The sequence below is a fragment of the Myotis nattereri genome, assembly GCF_964212035.1.
Source record: "Myotis nattereri genome assembly, chromosome: 3".
NCBI lineage: Eukaryota > Metazoa > Chordata > Mammalia > Chiroptera > Vespertilionidae > Myotis > Myotis nattereri.
The window spans coordinates 79916472-79939758 of record NC_138077.1 but is presented as its reverse complement, the minus strand read 5'-3'; the positions used below and the strand labels follow the sequence as shown (position 1 = coordinate 79939758).

Here is a 23287-nt window from a genome sequence, read left to right as displayed (position 1 = left end):
ATAAACATATTCTCTTACCGTTCTGGAGGTCAGAAGTCTCAAATCAAGATGACAGCTTGGCTTCTGGAGGCTTCAGGGAAGGATCTGTTTCTTGCTTTTTTCAGCTTCTAGAGGCTGCCGCATTCTTTGGATCATGGCCCCTTCCTTCCAACACACCAACCTCTTGCTTCCGATCTCCTGTCTCTCCTAGAAGTACCCAAATTATTACACTGGGCCCACTCAGGTAAACCAGGATAATCTCTCCATAGCAATCTCATTAATCTAATCACTTCTGCAAAGTCTCTTTTGGCATAGAAGTGAACATTCACCGGTCTTGGGGATTAGGACATGGCTATCTTTGGGGTGGGGGTGGGCAGTATTCAGCCTACCACACCCTTGGTCATTGGTTACACATGGAAGGTGAGATAGGGGAGAGGTTTCCAGGTTTCAGAGTTGGCACTTGAAACCATGTTGGGTTATTTTGGAAAAGTATTCAACTATTTGGTAAATGCAGAAAGTTGCAACAAAGAAATGCTTTCTTGGCTGCTAAAGAGACACATATGTGTTGGTGCTGTATGTTTCTTTAACAACGAAAATTCTGCTCCTAAAGTCATTGCAGAGTAAAGCTTCCCCCACCTAAACAAAAAAAATAATATAAACATGTTTTTAAAAGTAGAATATTCTGGTCATCGAGGGACACAAATCTATGGGGCCTCTTGTCCTGGCAGCTTTACCAAGTACTTGGTTAAGTCTCCTGTAAGTGACTTTTAGAAGGAATTCAAACCTTTTAAGACAGACCTTGAGACGCTCCTAAACACATCCAATTCGAGTATCTGAAATCCACGCCATTGTTTACTTTCTAGAATGTTATCCCCCGGTGAGGTCTAGAGTTGTCCTGTGCTGAGTACAGTTTGTGAGGGTACCAGTCACGTCTAGTGCTTCCCTCCCGGCTGTATTGTGTGCGCTCAGGGCACAGCCATACCTTTGCTTGGTTTATTTCTAGCAGAGAAAACTTAGCTTTGACTCCATAGAAAGCAGAGAACACCAACTAAATCAGTTTTCAAAATCATCCTGATTGCTCACTTCAATGCTCAGTGATTGTTGTAGGGTAGTTTATAATACTTTCAGTAAAGACTGGGGTCTGAGCCTGGGTGATGGTTGAAAGGACTAACCTGATCTTGGGGACTCAGCCAGCTTACTCTTGTCTGGTGATGGTCCTCTAGCAGGCATTCACCCACCCTTAGGCACAAGGGCTTTAAATAAATATCCGAGACTTGGTTCAGAGCTCAAGGATGATTTATCTCCCTCAAGGACATTTTACTATACATAGTGTGCCTTTCCCTCCTCCTCTCCGCCTCCCCGGAAACTCGCATTTATCCACCTGGGATGGAACCTGGCCCCTCAGTGCAGTCCCCCTTGAAATATCCCAGTCACTTCCAGCCTCGTCAGAGGTCTTTGGCTCTGTCACTTCACCACCCACTTCCGTGCTTTCTGCTCTTCTTTTCAAAGCTTGACTTTGTAGTTGGGGAAGAACATTTTCCTTTCGGCCAGCATCAAGTGAATCGCCATCATGGAAAAGGAGGCCAACCACGTCACGGCGCCTGTCACTGTGTAGGCGAGACCGAGGAAAAGGCTGCTGCCCCCGCTCCACGTCAGGGTGGAGAGAACAACTGACTTCTCGCCTCGGAATCTGGTGACTGGAAAGTCTAAGGAAAGGCGACCTGTTAAGGATCTGTCTTCGCACTTCTCAGCTCTACCACCCTGTATCCTAAATACAGCAGGTTGAACCATGTAACATTGCTGTTTTTGTAGGTCAAAACAGGGTTGAATGATTTCATATGGTCTAATCTTTATCAAGTAGTACATTGTATGTTACTGTAATGAAATTAAGTAAAAACAAGGCTTCCCTCTACATCATTATCATGTACAAAAGTGAATCTGACACATAGATCGATCAGAGTGACTTACAGACAACTGAAAATTGAACAAATATATTTAAACCCAAGGAAATAAAAAGAATACAGATAGGTTTTACAGCAAACCTGCCTTTCGTTTTATGACTCAGGAGACCCGGGGTAGGGTGAAATCATTTTAGGCTAAGGTTTGAATTCCTACCTCAGGGAAAATTCTTCTAGTGGAGTGAAGAACAAAATAATAGTGAGTTATCATCCTGGCTGGTGCTCAGTTGGTTGAGCGCCGTCAGCCTGGTTGTGGATCGGGGTGGGTGCAGGAGGAAACCTATCAATGTTTTTCTCTCTCACATTGTTTCTCTCTCTCTTCCTCTCACTTCCTCTCCCTCTAAAAACATATGAAAAAAATAGTGAGCTACATGGTGAAATATTTTTGGTGGGAAAACTAAAGATGGGGCATTCGTTTGGGTTTCAGAAAGGCCAGCCTCCCTCACTGCTGGGGTGAAAGTGCTTGAAGTGGGTTTGCTATCATTAGCATTTTAATGATGTCATTTTGATTATGCATGTGGTTTGAGGTTTTTAAACATCTGGTGCCTTTTTGTAAACCAAACTAATAAACAAACAAAGGCTTCTCATAGCAACGGCACCGGACAGCAGCATTTCCCAGCAAAGCTCTCAAATGGCCTCAGCTCACTTGGCAACGTGCTATTTAAAGGCACAAGGAAACGAAGTCTCTCTTTTACGTCAAAATTCCTCATTGCCACCAGGTCCTTGAGTGCCACCTCAACTCGTCTGTCTGTTTTCTCTCTCCCTCAGCTCTAGCAGAGGGTCTTTTCCTCACACAAAGAACATCCTCTCTCTGTGAGAAGTGGTAGGTGTTTTCTGTAGCTCAGGCTCCATTCTCTGTGCACATCTGCCAGGCCTTGAGGCTGGGTGGGTAATATGCACCCAGGGCTTAACACGGGTAGTGCAAGGCTAGGACTGAAGCTCTAAGATTTAGACCTGAGCGTCACCAGCATTAAAGTGTGACTGGCTGAAGTCACCCAAGGAGAGCTTGTCTCCAGAGGAGAAAGAGAGGGTCTCCTTTGTTTGGAACCAGACCCCCTTGTTCCCCTCTGCCCCAAACTCACCACCAGGCACTGTGAGGACAGCAGTTCATGACATTTGTTCCTCCCTCCTCCCTATTTCTTGATGGCAACTGCACCTGCTTTACTAGTAAGGCAATCACAGACCAAGTCAGTGGGATCAGAAGGTCCAAGTCAGGAGACCACTGTCAAGCTCTTTTGTTGTTGTTGTTCATTTTTTTTATTGTCTAAAGTTTTACAAATGTCTCATTTTTCCCCAATGGACCACCCCCCTGCCATTCCCACCCTGAGGGCAGCCCCCACTGCCCCAGTGTCTGTGTCCATTGGTTATGCTAATATGCATGCAAACAAGTCCTTTGGTTGATCTCTAATCCCCCCGCTCCCCGCCCCGCTCCCCGGCCATTTGTCTCTGGATCCATTTTTGTTCATCAGTTTATGTTGATCATTTTATCCCACATATGAGTGAGATCATGTGATATTTATCTTTCTCCAACTGGCTTATTTAGCTTAGCATAATTCTCTCTAGTTCCATCTATGCTGTTGCAAATGGTAAAAGTTTTTTATTTTTATAGCAGCGTAGTATTCCATTGTGTAGTTGTGCCACAGGTTTTTAACCCACTCATCTGGGGCACTTAGGCTGTTTCCAAATCTTAGCTATTATAAATTGTGCTGCTATGAACATAGGGGTGCTTATATCCTTCTGATTGGTGTTTCTGTTTTCTTGGGATATAGTCCTAGAAGTGGGATTACTGGGTCAAATGGGAGTTCCATTTTTAACGTTTTGAGGAAATTCCATACTGTCTTCCACAGTGGCTGCACCAGTCTGCATTCCCACCAGCAGTGCAAGCAACTTTCAATCTCAAATTTTTTGGTAGGGGAGGGGAGAGGGCAGGGTTGCTGAAATGTTACTCTTTATAGCTTCCATTTTCACAGAATAGAATTAAAGGCCCTGCTAAAAGGAAGGAGCTGAAGGCAAACAGAAAGAGGCAACAAACTGACAGGTGGAGATGGTGTCACATCAATGAGGAACCTCTGACTGAGGAACATCCCTACCCCCTGTCAGGAAGGAAATGTCCTCACTCTATTCTGGATTGAAATGATGGAGCAGTCATTCACTTAACCACCAAGATTTCCCATTCAAGCTCCCCAGCAGATAAAGAAACTGAGGAGGTATTTTGTGCTAAGATCCTCTGGCCCACTGGGGGTCCCATGAACCACTCCTAGCCAGCAACCCTGAGATGCCACATGGCTGACCTCAAAGCTGTGTACAAGCCCTGGAAAGATCCTGCCTCCCAGAAATTAGTTTGAAGAATAGAAAAGTACAGAATGAAATAATTTGACAACTAGCACCCAGATGGACACTGATTTTCCTTCATTACAAAGAGAAGTAGTATAAAAGGATACTGTAGGTTATGTCGAAACTATAGTTACCAGCAGGCAAACCTTCAGTAAAATGCTGTACTCGATTGAGTTGACGGTGTAGTTTCTTGAAAGTGGGAAAGGCAGCTGTCCGCATCCACACAATGAAGTCCTCATTGATGAAGCCATTGTTCCCTGAGTCCTTTTCGTCCAGTTCATAGATAGGCTTAGGCCAGTTTGGGGGCTTTGCAGTTCCTGTGGGGACAAAATAATGGACGTGGTTGGGAAAAATCACCTACCCACCTTCCGTTTTCCTTAGAGAATGAAATAACTTTTGATTTTTTAAGGAAAGAGAAATAGATATTAGAATTAAAAAAAAAAGTGTGTGTGTGTGTGTGTATGTGTGTGTGTGTGTGTGTGTGTGTGTGTAGTTACCTGAGTATGTAACCATTAAAAATAATGGTTATACAGACTTAAGGACACAGGGTGGGGGACATGCTGATTATATTTTTATAAGGTAAAAAAACCAGTGGAATATAAAAGTATATGTATCTTATGTGCCCTAAATGAAGCACTGAAAAAGCAGGTAGAGCACAATAATAGTGGTCATATTCTGTGATAGCATTATATGCTCTGATAGTATCATAACTTCACTAGTGATCTAAAGAGAGTAAATGAAAATACTTGGTTAATATTTAAAGAAAAAAGAATGACAACCATTGATGAGGCAGCGGAAACGGGAACTCTTGTGTGGAACATATAAGTGTGTGGACGAACATGATCTCTGGCAAAAGAAATAAAACACACACACACACACACACACACACACACACACACACACAAAACAACATTATTTCTGACAATTTAGGAACATGCATCAAAAGCTTTAATATTTGTTGCATACATTTCAGCCCAGAAATTCTTCTAGGAATGCATTGTAAGGAAATAATCATGGAAGTGCATGGAGATTGGGTTGCATAGATATTCTCTGCAGCACTGTGCCGAAGAGCTCAAAGAGGAGGAGGAGTTGGTAAATGGGGGGAGGTAGAGAGCACAGGTGTTGCAAGTCTGTTCTAAAACCAGGAGGCCTGGCAGGTTTCAGTGCCATAGCAATGCTGAAAGCACAGGGTGGGGGCCAGTGCCAGGGCGTGAGCCTATTGTGTTTACTGTCATCCTCACACTGCTTACTTTACTGTGGGCATGTCTGCCATTCTTACTCCACAGCATAATCTTGTGTACTGTGTCTTTCTCATCTTTTCACAGTCCAGTGCCTGGCACATAGTAGGTGTTGAGCCCACAATCCAGGCATGTGCCCTGACCAGTAATTGAACCATGGCCTCCTGGTTCATGGGTCAATGCCCAAACACTGAGCCACACCAACCAGGCAATACAGTTTTTATTATCAACTTCTGTAAGCAAAGAAACCATCAACAAAATGAAAGGCATCCCACTAAATGGGAGAACATATTTGCCAATGCTACATATGACAAGGGGTTAATTTCCAAAATATATAAAGAACACATACAGCTCAACATCAAGAAGACAAATGTCTCAATTCAAGGACTTAAAGAGACACTTCTCCAAAAAAGACATTTAGATGGCCTGTAGACATATGAAAAATACTCAACATCATTAATCATCAGAGAGATGGAAATGAAAACCACAATGAAATATTATCTCACCCTATCAGAATGGCTACCAAATAAAAAAACAATTGTTGGCAAGAATGTGGAGAAAAAAGAACCTTCATGCACTGTTGGTAGGAATGCACATTTTTGTAGCCACTGTGGAAAACAGTATGAAGTTTTCTCAAAAAATTAAAAATGGAACTACCTTTTGACCCAGTGATCCCACTTTTGAGAATATATCCAAAGAACCTGAAACACTGATTTGAAAGAATACGTGTGGGATTTCTAATATGGCAGTGGAATAAGTGGAAGCTTCACTGACACTCTCCCAGGACCAAACTGCAAATACAACTAAAATACAGAACTACTACCCTGAAAAATCAACTGAAGATTAGCTGGATAGAACTCTGATAACCAAGGACAGAAAGTGGAGACCACAAAGAGACTGGTGGGAAGGGCTGAGGTGTGAAAGGGCTGGCTGGAGTCCCACAGACAGCAGCTGAAATTCTGGAGGGATATCTCAGCTGTGGGGAGATCCCACTGAGAACTCTGGGAGTATTCTGTGATAGCATCATATTCTCCCCAGCAGAGAGCACCAAAACTGAGAAAGGTGCCCACATAACATCTGCCATGAAAAGCAGCAGGGTTGCTGTCTGCCAGACAGAGATGGATGGAAATGCAGGCAAGCTCTTAAAGGGCTAATGCACAAAATTTCATGTGCATCCACTCACCTCGGGCTCCAGCAGAGGGAGGGCAGAGTGGACTAGAGCTGTGTGAGCAGAAGCCAGGATTGGGGGCTCTGAGGTTGAGTTTGGAGGGCAGCCACCTCGGTTTCCTGTGCTGAGTCATTTCCTCACACTGCAGAGGACATCTTTCTCCAGTAGATGTTGGAGGGATTACAATACCAGATATCAAGTTATACTACAAAGCCACTGTACTCAGAACAGCCTGGTACTGGCACAAGAACAGGCATGAAGGTCAATGGAACAGAACAGAGACCCCACAAATTGACCCACGCCATTATGCTCAATTAATATTTGACAAACGAGGCAAGAATATACAATGGAATTAAGACAATCCTATACAATAAAAGGCTAATATGCAAATTTTCCCCTTGACCAGGAGTTCAACCGGGAGTTCAACCAGGGGGTGGGGCCAACCAGCCAACCACCTGTGGCCTATCCCCCAGCTGGTCCCACCCCTGATAGGCCCCACTACTCTGATCAGGGGTGGGGCCAGCAGGCCAACCTCCTGCATCCCCTCCCCCTGGCCAGCCTGGCCTGATTGGCCCCAATCAAGGCTGGCTGGCTGGACCCCACCCATGCACGAATTTGTGCACCAGGCCTCTAGTCTCTTCAATAAATGGTGTTGGGAAAATTGGACAGATACATGAAAAAAATGAAACGTGGACCACCAACTTACACCATACATAAGACTAATCTAAAAATAGATAAAGGACTTAAACGTAAGTCATGAATCCATAAAAATTCTAGAAGAAACCATAGGCAGCAAAATCTCAGACATCTCTCATAGCAATATGTTTACCAATACATCTCCTAGGGCAAAGAAAACTAAGGATAAAATAAACAAATGGGACTACATTAAAATAAAAAGCTTCTACACAGCTAAAGAAACCATCAACAAAACAACAAAAAAGCCCACTGCATGGGAGACCATATTTGGCATTGATACATCTAATAAAGGGTTAATATCCAAAATATATAAAGAACTCATACAACTTAATAAAAGGAAGATGAACAATCGAATAACAAATGGGCAAAGGACCTCAATAGACACTTTTCGAAAGTGGACATATGGAAGGCCAAGAGACATATGAAAATATGCTCAAAGTCACTAGTCATCTAGGAGATGCAAATCAAAACGACAATGAGGTATCATCTCACACTTGTCAGAATGGCTATCAACAACAACTCAACAAACGACAAGTGCTGGCGAGGATGTGGAGAAAAAGAAGCCCTCGTGCACTGCTGGTGGGAATGCAGACTGGTGCAGCCAGTGTAAAACAGTATGGCATTTCCTTAAAAAATAAAAAATGGAACTCTCATTTGACCCAGTGTTCCTGCTTCTAGGACTATATCCCAGGAAAACAAAAACACCAATCAGAAAGGATATACTAGTATGCACACCTATGTTCATAGCAGCACAATTTGAAATAGCTAAGATTTGGAAACAGCCTAAATGCCCCCATCAGCAGATGAGTGGATTAGAAAATAGTGGTACATCTACACAATGGAATACTATGCTGCTGTAAAAAAGAAGGAACTTCTACCATTCTCAACAGCATGGATGGACCCGGAGAGCATTATGCTAAGCAAAATAAGCCAATCAGAGAAAGATAACTATCACATGATCTCACTCATTTATAGAATATAATGAACATCATAACAGAAATAGCTAGAGACAAAGAAGCATCAAACAGACTGTCAAACTACAGTGGGAAGGCAGGGGAGGGTTGTGGGATGGGGGGGGGGTAAGAGATCAACTGAAGGACTTATAGGCATGCATACAAGGATAACTAGTGGACACAGACACTGTGTGTGGGGGGGAGGTGAGGGCATGTGTCGGGTGGTAGGGGAGCTCAGGGGGAGGTCAATGGGGGAAAAAGGAGACATATGTACTACTATTTGTAATACTTTAAACAATAATAAAAAAAACCCCACAAAACAAACAAACAAAGAAACCCCACACAACCAGGCCCAGGAGTAAATTCAACAGAAAATAAATGCTAATAAAAGTTAAAAAAAAAAAGGTGAAAACCTCGGAATTCAGTTATATAGTGACCATTCATTCCATTTTTGCCTAAGACACTCCCAGTTTATGCCTGTTGTCTATTATCCCATCTGATAAGCACCTATCCCAAACAAATATTGTCTACAGGGTGTGAGATACCCATGTACTTACTTTAACCTGTGATTAGAGAAAGATAACCTGAGACCCTTTCAGTCACATATCCCTGCAAGCTGCTGGACATTCCAACCAGTTAGGCCAGAGCCTCTGTCTTGGGCTATGAGACACAAGAAGCTGTCAGACTGCAAGTCAGTGGGATCCGTGGCAAACATGGGAAATTACAGGTTATGTTACACGTACATGCCATAGTGTGGGAAATAGATGCTGAGTGGTCTTGCTGAGAGTAGTCTGAACTCTCTTGTAACCTTAATTTTGTTATTCATTGCATAATGTATTTATTTTATTGTTTGATATCAGTTTTTTATTTGCTAGTAAATCCCTTTAGCTGTAAAGAATAAAAAATGAAACATGTATGTTTGATGTCAAATTAAGTACAGTTTCTAAAGGAAGTTGACGAATGTGATACTTGCAAGGTTGGTTGGCATTTGGAACCATCATAGTGTCAATGACCACATGAAAATCAAAACACATAAAACTGCTACAGAAAGGGAAAACCAAGATGGCAGCATAGATAAACATCTGAAATTGCTGCCTCGCACAACCACTTCAAAAATACAACTAAAGGACAAAACGGACATCATCCAGAACCACAGGAAGGCTGGCTGAGTGGAAATTCTACAACTAGAAGGAAAGAGAAAAGCACAATGAGACTCAGAGGAGATGTGGAAGTAAAGTGTAAAGGGCAGAGGTATGGGGGCGCACGTGGAAAGGGCTGGCAACTGAGGACATGGTTGTCTTTTTCAATCAGGAGGGAGTGTTAAGCTCCCAACTGCTCTGAACTCCAGTTCCGGCTGAGTCTCTGGGGACCCAGACTCATACGGGGAGAAACTGGACTGTCTGGCATCGGGCGGAACTCGAGGGCGGCTTTCTCTCAGAGGTGCTTGCAGCGATTACCGCAGGACACTGAGACTCGGAGCCTCTTAGGGCAGGGCTAAGGATCAGCCATAGCTGTTTGGTCTGCCCTGTTGATTCCCTGAGACCCTGTCCCACCTAAGCTGTGCCCAGAGGCTTTTGCATATGAATGGCCTGGCCCTTTGTAATCTAAAATTACCTAACAAACTGCAGCTAAGTCAGAGAGACCCATAACATCCAAAAGAAGGTCCAAGGCCCCAAAGGAGCTTGCATTGCTTCACAGCTGGGCCTCATCTGGGCACCTCCAAACCCCAAATAAAGAAGAGGAATCTGCAGATCTCTCCATAGCTCCTGCTGGGTAGCCTCGGGCAGAGGCTAAATTAGCACCTCCTTAGAGATCCAAGAGCCAGTGTACCCAGTGGTCAGGGTGGGACCATCAAATTACAAATCCTCAGATCCATAAGGGACACACACTCAGGGGGCAGACTCAGAGAGCACTAAAGCCCCACTTAAGCAAGTCTTGCCCCATAAGGGTGTCTCCAGCACAGACGTTCTCCCACTGTAGACACAGCTGATTCTCACAGCCAATTGGCCTGGAGGTCAATTCCTCCCAGTGATACCTACAACAATCAAGGCTTAACTACAAAAAGACTGTGCACAAAGCCCACAGAGGGGTGCATCAAGAATGTCCACCTCAGGTAATTGGGGAGGCTGAGCCACTGAGCCCTATAGGACACCTAGCACAGAAAGCCAGTTTATCAACACAGGGAAACATAAAAAATGCGGAGATAAAGAAACAGGTCACAAATGACAGAAATGGAGGAAAGCAAACTACTGGATATAGAGTTCAAAACCATGGTTATAAGGTTTTTCAAGAATTTTCTAGAAACCGCCGATAAATTTAGTGAGGACCCTCGATAAAGCTAGTGAGACCCTTGAGGATATGAAAAAGAACCAACTAGAAATTAAGCATACACTGACTGAAATAAAGAATATTATACAGAGATCTAACAGCAGACTAGAGGATCATAAGAATCAAGTCAAAGATTTGAAATACGAAGGATCAAAAAACACCCAACTGGAATAGCAAAAAGGAGAAAGAATCCAGCCCTAACCAGTTTGGCTCAGTGGATAGAGCGTCAGCCTGTGGACTGTAGGGTCTCAGGTTCGATTCTGGTCAAGGGCATGTACCTTGGTTTTGGGCACATCTCCAGTAGGAGGTGTGCAGGAGGCACCTGATCAATGTTTCTCTCTCATCAATGTTTCTAATCTTTATCCCTCTCCCTTCCTCTCTGTAAAAAATCAATACAATATATTTAAAAATAAATCCAAAAATATGAAGATAGTGTAAGGAGCTTCTGGGACAACTTCAAGTGTACCAACATCTGAATTATGGGGGTGCCAGAAGAAGAGAGAGAGCAAGATATTGAAAACCTATTTGAAGAAATAATGACAGAAAACTTCCCCCTACCTGGTCAAAGAAATAGACTTACAAGTCCAGGAAGCGCAGAGAACCCCAAACAAAAGGAATCCAACGAGGACCACACCAAGACACATCATAATTAAAATGCCAAGAGCAAAAGACAAAGAGAGAATCTTAAAAGCAGCAAGAGAAAGAAACTCAGTTACCTACAAGGGAGTACCCATACGACTGTCAGCTGATTTCTCAACAGAAACTATGCAGGCCCGAAGGGAGTGGCAAGAAATATTCGAAGTGATGAATACCAAGAACCTACAACCAAGATTACTTTATCCAGCAAAGCTATCATTCAGAATTGAAGGTCAGATAAAGAGCTTCACAGATAAGGAAAAGCTAAAGGAGTTCATCACCGCCAAACCAGTATTATATGAAATGCTGAAAGGTATCTTTTAAGAAGAGGAAGAAGAAAAAGGTAAAGATAAAAATTATGAACAACAAATACATATCTATCAACAAGTGAATCTAAAAATCAAGTGAATAAAAAATCTGATGAACGGAATAAACTGGTGAGTATAATAGAATCAGGGGCATAGAAAGGGAGTGGACTGACAATTCTAGGGGGGAAAGGAGCATTGGGGGTACGGGAAGAGACTGGACAAAAATCGTACAACTATGGATGAGGACAGTGGGGGGGCGGGCATAAGGGCAAGGGGTGGGGTGGGAGCCGGGTGGAGGGGAGGTATGGGGGGGAAAAAGAGGAACAACTGTAATAATCTGAACAATAAAGATTTAATTAAAAAGAAACTGCTACATAACCTCAGAATCTACTTCAAAGGTTTGTGCTTATTTTTTTAAAAGAGTGTATCCAAAGACAATGCTTCACCTTGTGCAGCTATAGAAGACCCATTTATCTCACTATGTGGGCATGGATTGACTTTCCATTTAGATCAAATGAGTTTCTTTCTAGTTACAGTTTTTAATTTAATTTTTTTTTTAATAATCAAAAGAAACCTTTAATGTGTTGGCTCCATTAGCACAGAAGAACTTTGTAAACAGTTAAATGAGGCCAATTTTACATTAGTGTCTTCAGATGCTTCAAATAGAAAATCAGAATAAGTCAATTATAATAATGGCTTAATTTTTTTGTTTGATTCTTTATGGAATCAGAGCAAAGCATTTTGATATTCAATCTTGGAAGATTAAACCTCTGACATTAAAATAAATATCACTATTGCCGAAACCGGTTTGGCTCAGTGGATAGAGCGTCGGCTTGCGGACTGAAAGGTCCCAGGTTCGATTCCGGTCAGGGGCATGTACCTGGGTTGCGGGCACATCCCCAGTAGGAGATGTGCAGGAGGCAGCTGATCGATGTCTCTCTCATCGATGTTTCTAGCTCCCTATCTCTCTCCCTTCCTCTCTGTAAAAAATCAATAAGGAGGAAGAAAATGGTGGAGGTTTAGACAGACGTGTCGGTGCCTTGTCCTGGAGCAGATAAGGGCGGGCAGCTGAAACGGGTAGCATACAGCCTGAATAAGCAGAGGAGATTCAGCTGAGAGACAGTCTGCAGCCAGGAAAGACAGAGAAATCCTAGATAAAGGGAACGGTTAGAGGCTGAGGCTGAAACCTCTCCAGGTGCGCCGGCACAGCCGCGGAGACCGTGCCATCTTGGGTGACTGTCACCGGCATCCAGAGACCAGCTACTAACCCGGCAACAACGGCTCTCAAGCAGCGCGACTACGTGAACTCAGAGGAACCCTGCTTCTCCCCACAGAAAGGTTAGACTTTCCCCAAAGGTGCGGTTTGCAGTTTAGGTTGGAGAGTGGAACGTGTGCAGGGGGGTGGGGACTCTGCGCCCCACAAGGCCTCGGCCGTTGGAGCCAGCGTGACCCACGAGTGTGGAAGGGCACCCCCAGGGCTGCTGGCAGAAGGGAACACTATAAATAAGCCCACAGTTGGACGGGACACAAACGGGCAGCCTCAGATTACGCCAGTTTGCCGGCTACTCGGTGCCAGGAGCCAGAGCGCGCGCAGAGACTTCGCGCAGATTTGGAAGGTGAAGTGTTGCGAGTTCGCACAACTTCCCAGGCTCTTAAATCTGTGCGTTTGATTGTTGAACCCAGTGTAAGGGACTACCCAGTTGGGGTCAGTCACAGAGCTTGTAAGGGAAGGCTGTTTTGGGGGAGCCTGGGAAACAGAGCAGGGAGTGACTACTGGGAAACCAGCTCTGGGCGGAGGACATTCCAAACCAGCTTCCGGTACAATAGAGAACACCTGGTCAGAGAGGTCCTATACCCTCAGAGGTCAATCCCGACGCACTGCCACCCAGAGGCAGAGCCATGAACTGACTCTTCTGTAAATACAGATAAGGGCTGTCTGGGAAACCAATATAGCCTGCCTTAAAATCAGGACTGTGGCTTACAACACGGAGGAACAGTGTATCAGAGGGAAATTCAACATTCTCCTGAATACCTGGTGTGCCAAAAAGAGGAGCAGAAGATCTGAAGCACCTTCATTACAGCCCATTTTTTTTAATTATTTTTTTAATTATTGTTTCACCTTTTAACTAAGAAACCATTTATTTTCTTTTTTCATCACCTGATTTTACCCTTTTAATTACTACATTTTTATTTTTAACCAGTATTATTACTGCTGCCATTTTACCATTTTTTTTAAAGTGTCATTTTATTTTCTCTTTATTTTATTTTGGGACTAAGGTTCTCCATTCTATTTTCATCATTCCTTTAGCATCATTTTCCTCTACCTCAATTGTGCTGCTGTGCTAAAACCCTCTTCCCCACTTTTCCCCTTTTGCTGTCCTGTTTCTCTTACCCTATTCCTGCTTTAGATTTTCCCTATTCTTCATACCCCCTGTCTAAATTTCACCCTACTTATATATCCCTTTTCCAATCACCTGCTCTAATTTTAGTATATGTGCTGCCGAAGCGAGCACACCAATCACCTGCTCTAAATCCTTATCCACCTCTCCCTTATCTTTCTTCACTATCCAAATTTTTTATTCTCTCCTTTTCTCTATTGTTTTGTTGTTGCTTGCTCGATTGTTGAGTATATTGTTTTTCTTTTCTTTTCTTTTCTTTTCTTTTCTTTTCTTTTCTTTTCTTTAAGGATTGTTTGTGAGGTTGTTCTGCTTTTTCTTTTTCTTTTTCTGTCTCCCATTCCCCCCCGCCACCCCGGCCAGTTATTTTTGTGCTTCTGTTTTCCCTTGCCTCACTTGATATTATTGGCTGTTTGTAGTTTGTATTCACTCCAGGGATCCGTTGCTGGAATTTGTTGGGATTAGTGGCGGTTCTATCGGATTTTTCTCATATGAATAGTCTCCTCCCCTCTTCTACTCCATTCTATTTTTCTTTTCTTTTTTTTTTCTTTTTTTTTCTCTTTTTTTCTGTTTTCCTCTCTATCTTTTTCTCTTCTTTCTTCCTTACCCTCAACTCTCTTAGCTCGGGTGGCCATCTTTATTTGGGGTTATTAATACCGTAATTCATTTGTGTTCAGTGCCTGGTACGTTGTGCCTTGTTGTGTTGTATTTTGTGCCTTTAAATCAACGCAGCAGATCCAAGCAACAGCGGCCTCCTGATCTCCACACACTCTGTCTGAGGAACAGCTGCTGTGTGTGAAACCTCCCTCCACCAGCCAGAAGAGCCACAACAGCTGTGAACAGCACCCATCAGAAGACCCGCTACCAACAGAGGAGCAGCTGCTACCACAACCGCCCAAGGAGCAACCACAGCCCGAGGAGCCACTGCCACCTAGGGAGCAGCCACTGAACGACTCAATATCTATATACGTCAGTGAGATCAAACATGGGTAGACAAAGAAATCCCCAAAGGAAAGAAAAGGAGGACTCACCAGAAAAGCAGCTAAGTGATACAGAGGCATACAACATGACAGAAAAAGAATTCAGAATAAGGGTCCTAGAGTGCATACACCGGATGGAGGAAAAAATCGACAACTTATCCAAGAAGCAAGAAGAAACAGATGAAAAAATCAACAACTTAAGTAAGACCCAAGAAGAAATGAAGTGCGATATAGCTGCAATAAAGAACACCATTGAAAGTATCAACAGTAGACTAGGAGAAGCGGAAGACCGAATTAGTGAATTAGAAGACAGGGAAGCAAAACACACCCAAACTGTACTTCAGTTGGAGAAAAAAATTAAAAGACAGGAGGAGAGCCTAAGGGAGCTTTGGGACAACATGAAACGAAACAACATACGAATAATAGAGGTGCCAGAACAACAGAAAGAGGAACAAGGATTAGAAAACCTATTGGAAGAAATAATATCAGAAAACTTCCCTGAGGTGGGGAAGAAAAAAGTCATACAAGCCCAGAGAGTCCCAAGCAAGGAGAACCCGAAAAGACCCACACCAAGACACATCATAATTACCATGGCAAATATTCAGAACAAAGAGAGAATCTTACAGGCTGCAAGAGAGAGATGGAAAGTTACATACAAGGGATCTCCCATTAGATTATCAAATGATTTCTCAACAGAAACACATCAGGCCAGAAAAGAATGGATGGAAATTTACAAAGTGATGCAAAGCAAAGGACTGAATCCAAGAATACTCTATCCAGCAAGGCTATCATTCAAAATTGAAGGGGAAATAAGAAGCTTCACAGACAAAAAAAGGCTAAGGGAGTTTATCACCACCAAGCCAGCAATGCAAGAAATGCTAAAGGGACTGGTGTAAAAAGAAGAAATAAAAATCCCAGAAAGAAAACAGCCACACACACAAAAAAGAAATGGCTACAAACAAGTACCTTTCAATAATAACTTTAAATGTAAACGGGCTAAATGCTCCAACCAAAAGATATGGAGTGGCTGAATGGATAAAAAATCATGACCCATACATTTGCTGTCTACAAGAGACCCACCTCATTAGAAAGGACTCACACAGACTGAAAGTGAAGGGATGGAAAAATATCTTTCAGGCTAATGGAAAAGAAAAGAAAGCTGGGGTAGCAATACTTATATCGGACAAAATAGACCTCAAAGTGAAGGCCATAACAAGAGATACGGAAGGCCACTTCATAATACTAAAGGGATCAATACAACAAGAAGATATAACCCTGATAAACATATATGCACCCAATGCAGGAGCACCCAAATACATAAAAAATCTCCTGGAAGATATCAAACGAGAGATCGACAACAATACAATCATAGTAGGGGACTTTAATACACCACTGTCATCACTGGATAAATCCTCTAGACAAACAATCAGCAAAGAAACAGCAATCCTAAATGACTCACTAGATCAGATGGACTTAATTGACATCTTCAGAACACTTCACCCCACAGCCACGGAATATACATTCTTCTCAAGTGCTCATAGGACAGATTCAAAAATAGACCACATATTGGGTCACAAACAAAGTCTCCCCAAATTCAAGAAGATTGAAATCATACCAAGCATCTTCTCAGACCACGATGGCATAATATTAGAAATAAACGACAATAAAAACAACCCAAAATACTCAAACACTTGGAAGCTGAAAAGCATGTTATTAAATATTGATTGGGTTACCAATGAGATCAAAGAAGAAATTAAAAACATCCTGGAAACTAATGACAATGAAAACACAACAATCCAAAACCTATGGGACACAATGAAAGCAGTCCTGAGAGGGAAGTTTATAGCTCTACAGGCCTATCTCAAAAAATAAGAAAAAATGGTAGTAAATCATCTAACTCTACAACTCAAAGAATTAGAAAGAGAGCAACAAAGAAACCCCAGAGTAAGCAGAAGGAAGGAGATAATAAAGATTAAAGCAGAAATAAATGACATAGAGACCAAAAAAACAATACAGAAAATCAATGAAACCAAGAGCTGGTTCTTCGAAAGGATAAACAAGATTGACAAACCTCTAGACATGCTCACCAAGAAGCAAAGAGAGAGGACCCAAATAAACAAAATCAGAAACGATAGGGGCGAAATAACAGCAGACCCCACAGAAATACAAATGATTGTTAAAAAATACTATGGACAGCTCTACTCCAACAAACTAGACAACCTGGAAGAAATGGACAAATTCCTAGAAAAATACAACATTCCAAAACTCAATCAGGAAGAATCTAAAAATATCAATAGGCCAATAACTATGGAAGAAATTGAAGCAGTCATCAAAAAGCTTCCATCAAACAAAAGCCCAGGACCAGACGGCTTCACAGGGGAATTTTACCAAACATTCAAGGAAGAACTAAAACCTATCCTCCTCAGACTACTACAAAAAATTCAGGAGGAAGGAACACTTCCAAGCTCATTCTATGAAGCCAGCATCACCCTAATACCAAAACCCGGTAAAGACAACACAATGAAAGAGAATTACAGGCCAATATCGCTCATGAACATAGATGCCAAAATCCTCAACAAAATCTTAGCAAATCGGATCAGGCAGTACATCAGAAAGATCATACACCATGACCAAGTAGGATTCATCCCAGGGATGCAAGGATGGTACAATATCCGCAAATCAATAAACGTGATACATCACATAAACAAATTGAAAGAAAAAAACCACATGGTCATATCAATTGATGCAGAAAAAGCGTTTGACAAAATTCAACACCCATTTTTGATAAAAACTCTCAGCAAGGTGGGAATAGAAGGATCATACCTCAACATAATAAAAGCCATATATGACAGGCCCACAGCCAACATCATACTCAATGGACAAAAACTAACACCATTTCCCCTAAGAACAGGAACAAGACCGGGATTCCCGCTCTCACCACTCCTGTTCAACATAGTACTGGAAGTGTTAGCCATTGCAATTAGGCAAGAGGAAGAAATAAAAGGCATCCAAATTGGAAAAGAGGAAGTAAAACTGTCCTTATTTGCAGATGACATGATATTATACATACAAAACCCTAGAGACTCCATCAAAAAACTACTAGACTTAATACATGAATTTGGCAATGTAGCAGGATACAAAATTAACCCCAAGAAATCTGAGGCATTTCTATACACCAATAGTGAACTTTCAGAAAGAGAGATTACAAAAACAATCCCATTTACCATCGCACCAAAGAAATTAAGCTACCTAGGAATAAACTTAACTAAAGAGGTAAAAGACCTCTACTCAGAAAACTACAGGATGTTGAAAAAAGAGATAGAGGAAGACATAAACAAATGGAGGAACATTCCGTGTTCATGGATTGGTAGGATCAACATCATTAAAATGTCCATACTACCCAAAGCAATCTATAAATTCAACGCACTTCCCATTAAAACACCAAAGGCATACTTCAGAGATCTAGAACGAACTCTCCAAAAATTCATCTGGAATAAAAAAAGACCCTGAATAGCTGCAGCAATCCTGAGAAAGAACAAAGTAGGTGGGATCTCAATACCAGATATCAAGCTGTATTACAAAGCCACTGTTCTCAAAACTGCCTGGTACTGGCACAAGAACAGACATATAGATCAATGGAATAGAATAGAGAGCCCAGAAATTGGCCCGAACCAATATGCTCAGTTAATATTTGACAAAGGAGGCAAGAACATACAATGGAGCCAGGATAGTCTCTTCAATAAATGGTGTTGGGAAAATTGGACAGATACATGCAAGAAAATGAAACTAGACCACCAACTTACACCATACACAAAAATAAACTCAAAATGGATAAAGGACTTAAATGTACGACAGGAAACCATAAAAATTCTAGAAGAATCCAAAGGCAACAAAATCTCAGACATATGCCGAAGCAATTTCTTCACTGATACAGCTCCTAGGGCACTTGAAACTAAAGAGAAAATGAACAAATGGGACTACATCAAAATAAAAAGCTTCTGCACAGCAAAAGAAACCATCAACAAAACAACAAGAAAACCCACTGTGTGGGAAAACATATTTGCCAATGTCATATCTGATAAGGGCCTAATCTCCAAAATTTATAGGGAACTCATACAACTTAACAAAAGAAAGATAAACAATCCAATCAAAAAATGGGCAAAGGACCTAAATAGACACCTTTCAAAAGAGGACATTCAGAAAGCCAAGAGACATATGAAAACATGTTCAAAGTCACTAATCATCCGAGAGATGCAAATCAAAACAACAATGAGGTATCATCTCACACATGTCAGACTGGCTATCATCAACAAATCAACAAACGACAAGTGCTGGAGAGGATGTGGAGAAAAAGGAACACTTGTGCACTGCTGGTGGGAATGCAGACTGGTGCAGCCACTATGGAAGACACTATGGAGTTTCCTCAAAAAACTACAAATGGAACTACCATTTGACCCTGTGATCCCACTTCTAGGAATATATCCCAGGAAAACAGAAACACCAATCAGAAAGGATATATGCACCCATATGTTCATAGCAGCACAATTCACCATAGCTAAGATCTGGAAACAGCCTAAGTGCCCATCAGTAGATGAATGGATTAGAAAACTGTGGTACATCTACACGATGGAATACTATGCTGCTGTAAAAAAGAAGGAACTCCTACCATTTGCAACGGCATGGATGGAACTGGAGAGCATTATGCTAAGTGAAATAAGCCAGTCAATGAAGGAAAAATAGCACATGATCTCACTCATTCATGGATAATAGAGACCATTATAAACTTTTGAAGAGTAATAGATACAGAGGCAGAGCTGCCTCAAACAGATTGTCAAACTGCAGCAGGAAGGCCGGGGAAAGTTGGGGGGCAGGAGGGAGGGGTATAAGAGATCAACCGAAGGACTTGTATGCATGCATATCTGCATAACCAATGGACATGGGATGCTGGGGGGTGGGGGAGGCCAGGGGATAGTTAAGGGTGGGGAAAAAAAAAAGACACATATGTAATACCCTTTGTAATACTTTAAGCAATAAAAAAAATCAATAAAATATATTTAAAAAAAAGAAAAAATAAATAAATATCACTATAAAGTCAGTTTACAAATTCCATAATTAAATGTAAATTTTTTGGTTTTGTAGTGATAGCATAAATGCAAATTTGGTGGAACACAACATCTGAGTAAAGATAATTTTCTTAGTTAATTGGGAAATTTAAAGAGAAATGTTCCCAGCCAGTGTGGCTCAGTGGTTGAGCATCAACCTATGAACCAGGAGGTTACAGTTTGATTCCTGGTCAGGGCACATGCCTGGGTTGCAGGCTCAAGCCCAGTGCAGGAGGCAGCCAATCAATGATTCTCTCTCATCATTGATGTTTTTATCCCTCTTTCCCCCTCCCTTCCTCTCTGAAATTAATAAAATTATATTTTAAAAAAGAGAAAAATGTGCTTAAAATTGTTTGAGGTATGTATATAATTCACAATTATACCTAAAGAAGCTATGATATTTTATTAATCAAAATAAGAGTTGTATGTTGTGCAAAGTTGAGTATTTTTATATATTCATAGAGAAACTAAACTGTAAAATTTTTAAAATTCTTTATTGTTGAATGTATTACATATGTTCTTCCCCCCCACAGCCCCCCATTGAACACTCCCAGCCTCCCCCTGCCCCCTTAAATTGCAAAATTTTTACAAGGACATGGATGCTAAATGAAAAATATTCTTTAGTATGGTATATATGTGGTCTGTTTTTTTACACATCAACCAGAATTTTAGAAATATTTGAGCTCTTAAAGAACTATTTTGTGTGTCAACAGATGTGTCCTATAATAATGATGAACTTTTTTTGATAAATGAGCCATCTAACTTCTGGTTGACTTTTGTTCAAAATAGTTGAAAAAAATTTTAAGTATCTGAAATATGGAATGCCAAAGAACTTTAGTTTTTGAAGATTTAGTATATAGCAAACAAGAATATATTGAAACTTACCTCTATAAAAGCAAGGGAATAATTTAAAATATAGAATAATGAGAGCTCAAAATGTGTATAAGATTTAAGTTTAAATTATACAATTGTGCTTTAGAATATCTCAATGTATATTTTGATGAAGCTCCTATTTTCTTTCTTTCTTTTTTTTTTACTGTTCATCAGATTATTTATTCACTTGATTTTTAGATTCACTTGTTGATAGATGTGTATTTGTTGTTCATAATTTGTATCTTTACCATTTTCTTCTTCTTCCTCTTCTTAAAGGATACCTTTCAGCATTTCATATAATACTGGTTTGGTGGTGATGAACTCCTTTAGCTTTTCCTTATCTGTGAAGCTCTTTATCTGACCTTCACTTCTGAATGATAGCTTTGCTGGATAAAGTAATCTTGGTTGTAGGTTCTTGGTATTCATCACTTTGAATATTTCTTGTCACTCCCTTCGGCCTGCAAGGTTTCTGTTGAGAAATCAGCTGACAGTCGTATGGGTACTCCCTTGTAGGTAACTGAGTTTCTTTCTCTTGCTGCTTTTAAGATTCTCTCTTTGTCTTTTGCTCTTGGCATTTTAATTATGATGTGTCTTGGTGTGGTCCTCTTTGGATTCCTTTTGTTTGGGGTTCTCTGTGCTTTCTGGACTTGTAAGTCTATTTCTTTCACCAGGTAGGGGAAGTTTTCTGTCATTATTTCTTCAAATAGGTTTTCAATATCTTGCTCTCTCTCTTCTTCTGGCACCCCTATAATTCGGATGTTGGTATGCTTGAAGCTGTCCCAGAGGCTCCTTACACTATCTTCGAATTTTTGGGTTCTTTTTTCATTTTGTTTTTCCGGTTGGGTGTTTTTTGCTTCTTCGTATTTCAAATCTTTGCCTTGATTCTTGCGATCCTTTGGTCTGCTGTTGGGAGTCTGTATAATATTCTTTATTTCAGTCAGTGTATGCTTAGTTTCTAGTTGGTCCTTTATCACAACATCGAGGGTCTCACTAGATTTCTTGAGGATCTCACTACATTTATTGGCAGTTTCTAGAAAATTCTTGAAAAACCTAAAAAGTGTGGTTTTGAACTCTATATCCAGTAGTTTGCTTTCCTCCATTTCTGTCATTTGTGTCCTGTTTCTTTGTCTCAGCATTTTTTATGCTTCTCTGTGTTGATAGAGTGGCTTTCTGTGCTAAGTGTCCCAATTACCTGAGATAGACACTCTTGGTGCACCCCCTTGTGGGCTTTGTGCACAGTCTTGTTTTAGTTAAGCCTTGATTTTTGTAGGTAAAACTGGGAGGATTTGACCACCAGGCCATTTGGCTGTGAGAATCAGCTGTGTCTACGGTGGGAGAACTTCTGTGCTGAAGACACCCTTCTGGGGCAAGACTTGCTTCAGTGGGGCTTTGGTGCTCACTGAGTCTGCTCCCTGAGTGTGTCCCTTATAGATCTGAGGAGTTGTAATTGGATGGTCCCACCCTGACCACTGGGTACACTGGCTCTTGGATCTAAGGAGGTGCTAATCTAGCCTCTGCCTGAGGCTACCCAGCAGAAGTCAGCTGTAAAGCAATGCAAGTTGCCCTGGGGCCTTGGGGCAGCTGCAGTTTGTTAAGTTATTTTCAGATTACAAAGGGCCGGGCCTTTCATATGCAAAAGCCTCCGTGCAGGGCTTGGGCGGGGTGGGGTCCCAGGGGATCAACAGGGCGGGCGAAGTCAGTGAGCAGTATGGCTGCTCAGCTCCTATTTTTAACTTAGTAAAATTTTCTGCTCTACCAGAATTAAATGAGATCAAGATTTTGTAGCATTTAAATTTAGTAATACATTCAAAAGAATCATAAATAGAAAAAAATGAAGTCGAAAAGACACTACCTATGAAAATATTTGGGTCACAATATTAGTATATTTCCATAGAAAAGCACTGAAACTGAGTATATCCCCCATTTAGTAAAATCGGCTGTGAGCATAATAGGTACACCTCAGCACCTGTACATATTTTCTCAATTAAAAAAATTACGGTTAAGCCGAAACCAGTTTGGCTCAGTGGATAGAGCATCGGCTTGCGGACCGGGGGGTCCCGGGTTCGATTCCGGTCGAGGGCATGTGCCTGGGTTGCGGGCATATCCCCAGTGGGAGATGTGTGGGAGGCGGCTGATCGATGTTTCTCTCTCATCGATGTTTCTAGCTCTCTATCTCTTTCTCCCTTCCTCTCTGTAAAAAATCAATAAAATATATTTTAAAAAAATAATAATTTAAAAAAAAAAAGAAAAAAAAATACGGTTAAAAGAGAAGGATTAATTAAAGGTGTTAACAAATTCAAATGGACTAACCGTAAAATGCAACTTTAAAAAAGATTGT

The 23287-nt window shown here is 41.4% G+C and overlaps 1 protein-coding gene across 3 annotated transcripts in view; it reads right to left on the bottom strand.

Moving 5' to 3' along the window:
- Positions 1-1259: 1259 nt before the first annotated feature.
- Positions 1260-23287, bottom strand: part of LOC308516008 (cell cycle control protein 50C-like) — a 35718-nt gene continuing 13690 nt past the window's right edge. For all 3 annotated transcript variants that reach the window (XM_081086723.1, XM_081086724.1, XM_081086725.1), the window contains 2 exons: positions 4379-4588; positions 1260-1685 (listed from right to left, as the gene is read on the bottom strand). In XM_081086723.1, the coding sequence (XP_080942849.1) occupies positions 1483-1685; positions 4379-4588 (413 nt within the window). In that variant the 3' untranslated portion in view covers positions 1260-1482. The remainder of the gene's footprint in view (positions 1686-4378; positions 4589-23287) is intronic.